This window comes from Vicia villosa, linkage group LG1, assembly GCF_029867415.1.
Source record: "Vicia villosa cultivar HV-30 ecotype Madison, WI linkage group LG1, Vvil1.0, whole genome shotgun sequence".
Lineage (NCBI taxonomy): Eukaryota > Viridiplantae > Streptophyta > Magnoliopsida > Fabales > Fabaceae > Vicia > Vicia villosa.
In genome coordinates, this window is record NC_081180.1 from 175,239,415 (window position 1) to 175,243,529 (window position 4,115).

At 31.5% G+C, this 4,115-nt stretch overlaps 1 protein-coding gene across 1 annotated transcript; it reads left to right on the plus strand.

Moving 5' to 3' along the window:
* The first annotated feature begins 1,434 nt into the window (after positions 1-1,434).
* Positions 1,435-2,016, plus strand: LOC131659863 (uncharacterized). Its single transcript, XM_058928991.1, has one exon. It carries the CDS (start codon positions 1,435-1,437, stop codon positions 2,014-2,016), a length of 582 nt encoding a protein of 193 aa, XP_058784974.1.
* The last annotated feature ends 2,099 nt before the right edge of the window (positions 2,017-4,115 follow it).

Sequence of the window (4,115 nt, forward strand, 5' to 3'; positions counted from 1 at the left end):
GGTTTTTTGGTTCATTTTATTTCAAATGAACAACATAACTCAACTGATAAAGATTTGAGTGCAAGGAGGTACAAAGTAAGAGGTCTCGGGTTTGAATCCCATATTTTCCGTTTTTAGTACATTTCTCTCTTTTTATTATTTGTATCTTTATTTCTATTTTTAATTGCAAATCATAAAAAAAATATCATAAAAATTGTATTTTTTGTCTTTTTTATTTATTAATTTTTGTAATAATTAAATAGACAATTTCTTAAAAAATATTCAATTTTCACTTTTTATTCAAAAATAGCAAAAAAAATTCATTAAATAAAGAGTTAACAAGATTTTGTTCACATCTATAAATATTACATTTCAGGATTGTGTTTTCAAATTTAGGAAAGAATAAATAAGGTGTGATTAAGGGCCCGTTTGTTTTGGCCTTTTTTAAAAATGATTTTTATAGTGTTATAAAATTTTGTGTAAAATAATTTTACAAAGAAATTTTTTATAAAAGCTTCAAATAAAAATTTGGTTTGAATAGTTACTCTTAAAATGTGATTATAGATATTTTATCTATTTATGGTAAAAGAAATTGATTATCAATATTTCAAAAAATCACTTAATTTTGAAGCTATTTCAAATAGATTTTCATAAAAATTATTTTTGAAATACAACTTTTTGAAAAAATTGCAATTTAACTAGGTTTTGATATTCAATAATGTATGTTTATGTAAAGAATGTCAAAATGAGTGTTTCATTTTAGAAAAAACGAATATAATTTTTTTTAATGTTTTTCAAAACGGTTTTGTAAAATCTATTTTAAAAAATACAAAGAAAAAATTCATTTTTTTAAAGCGGAAACAAACTAGCCCTAAGAATGGTCACTAAATCAAAATTAAATATTATTTTATTTATTTTTGATTGATTGTTTTAATCAAATTGGATTTTATTCTCTTTTATATTTAACATAATTTTCCCTTTTAATTTATAAGTTATAAATACAATTTTTTTCTAACATTGAGGACACACACTTTCATTCGCCTAATCATTCTCACGCACATATTTCCACATAACACTCTCAATATTAACACTATGTAACCTTTTTCATTCCAAAACCCTCATCGCGAAATCAAATATTATTCAAACAACCTTTGCACATAAAACATAAATCTTCACTAACCAAGTTCTCTTCACATTCACAACATCATCATCTTCCTCACAACACTAATCCAAAACCTTTATCCAAACTCATACAATCATTAACCAATTTTTTTTTTAAACATAAACCAAAACAACAAACAATCCAAAATAACCAAGATCATTAAACCTTTAAATATCATCATGACCATGCTAACATACAAAAATCCAAATCTCTAAATCTTTTGCACAAAATTACCTTCCAATTTCTGTAACTCCATGAAGCTTAAATAAACAAAAAAAAACATAAGCAAAACTATGAAGACCAAGAACAAAATCAAGAAGAGAGGATCAATCACGGAAGCTTTTTATGGGTTCATAAGCAAAACTATGTGGGATCTTAAACTTCCTCCCAAGATTAAGGTCTTTACTTGGCGGCTTTTTATTGACCGGCTTCCTACTAGAGATAATTTGTTGAAAAGAGGTGTGACTAGTGTTGTGTGTCCGAATTGTGTGATGTGCGGCTCCTCTCTTGAATCTTCTTCCCATTTATTCTTTTTTTGTCAAGAGGTGAAAGCGGTTTGGAACTATATATTCTCGTGGCTTGATATAGCGGAGGAGATTACTGTGGATGATTTTCTTAGGTTCGAAGTCATCCAAGAAAAGGCGTTAGGTGGCAAGCGTAGAATTGCGATCAATTTTGTTTGGATAGCTACTCTTTGGTGTATTTGGCTTATGAGAAATGCCATGATTTTTAGGGGGGAGATTTTTAGTTTTGAGGTGGTGTGTACTAACATTGTGTTTCTTTCTTGGAGATGGTTAGGTTGTGGATATACGAAGTTTAAACCAAACTACTACGAATGGTTTAAACTTCCTTTATTCGAATATCGTATACCATAGTGCCTTGTTTTTTGTAAGGGTTGCACCCCTAGTGCGAGCTTTTCAATCAATCAATCAATTGCTTATTAAAAAAAAAGAAGAGAGGATAAGGAAGGGCTGAGATGCTCAACCCACCATGTTAGGATGTTAGAACCCTGAACCTAAAAACTATCTAATAAAACTATGAAAAGCTATAAAATTAAGAGGAAGATAAAATTAAGCTATAAAAATTAAACTTCATTTATTTTCATTCATACTCTTCAAAGTCTCAAAGAATTACATATATAGTACTCATAATGGATACTTAATTAGAAGACCCAAACACTATAAAAACCCCAATTACATAACAATACAAATAAAAGTATTACTAATATAAATTAGGCATTAATTAAAATAACTAAATTATTTATCTAAATAATTTCTCTTCTCTATCACAACATATCGGACTTCCGGCTGTGCACCCAGCGACACTGCCCATCCGCAAGCAACAGCACCACCCGACATCCACTACGAAGCGTAAATCTGCACTTCTCCTTCGCACCCAGCTCAGGTCCGTGCGCCTCCTCCAATCAAAGACGTCGCCAAAATGTGAGAATTCCATCAGTGTTACTTTTAAACTATGAGATTGCAAGGCACCAACTTTTTTCCATGAACCAAGCTGCCAAATCTGTACCTCTGCCATAATAGTATATTGGACCTTATATGAAGAAACAACAAGCTTGCCCTTATGTTCACATTATAAAGAAAATAACTCATTTCCATGACTTTGCAAAACAAATGAAGGCATTTTAGCAAACAGGTGGAGGGCAACAATTGAGAACCGAGTTTGAAAAATTCCAACTATAGTAAGCTTAAAATGGTGCAGTCCAAGATCAAAGATCACAGTGTTAGTTAATGGCATGTTTGCGAATTCTGATATTTGAAAAGACATTGTTGGAACGATCTGCTACCCACCTCGCAGAGTTGAGATTCAAGAAAACCCTAGAAACACTATCCTTCAATTGATCTATGACAGATGAGGATAAATCAAAAAATGATGTTAGCATCAAACTCAAATTTCCCAATATCAAAATTTTCGACTAGCAGCTGTGAATCGATGTTGGATGGGGTTAAGATCAGAACGAGGGTTTTGGTTGCAATCGGATCTGAAATTGGTAGTGGTTTCATTTCGCTTTGAATAAAGTCAAGTTTCTTTGAGTGAAATAGAGTAGTGGCCGTCGAAACCCTGACAGGTGATGAAACCGGTGGTTTTGGTGGAATGGTGAACTTGACATCATCGTTTAAACCTACGAGCTTAAAATGAGACTCATCTAGACAAGGGAAATAAATTGGTTGATGATTTAAATTTGGTAAAGGATTGTGAACTCTTTCACTAACAACTCGATATTTAGTACAAAATCTTCATGAATGGAAATTTTCTTGATGAATTTCATTGATTCCCGATCTGCCTCCACATCTTCTTCCTCTTTGTCGTCATCTGTAGAATGGTTTTGTTTGTGGTTAACTTCAACCGTAAGAGTTGGTTCGATAACCAGATCTGGTTCCTCTTCCTCATCCAACAGTGGTAAAATTTCTCGTCATTCCGGTTTAAAATGCCATACCGTGCTGTGGTAAAGGTATCCCAAGTAGATATGCGACGAATATGAGACCGCCATATCCACCATTCGAGAGCAGAACCTCTCAATGCTCCAAAAAAATTTAAAACCTTCCATGACTCAGGTGTTTCATGCTCCTTAAAAATTTTCTCAAAACAAAGGATCCACCAATATACATCTTATTTCCCATAAAACAATAATACTGTCATGAATTCAAGCAGAAATGAGATTGAAAATGAAAGCACCAATGTTAGGATGCTAGAACCCTAAACCTAATAAAGCTATGCAAAGCTATAAAACTAAGAGGAAGATAAAACTAAGCTATAAAAATTAAACTTCATTTGTTTTCATTCATACTCTTCAAAGTCTCAAAAGATTACATATATAGTACTCATAGTTGATACTTAACTAGAAGGCCCAAACACTATAAAAACCCTAGTTACATAACAATACAAATAAAAGTACTACTAATATAAATAAGGCATTAATTTAAAAAACTAAATTATTTATCTAAATAATTTTTCT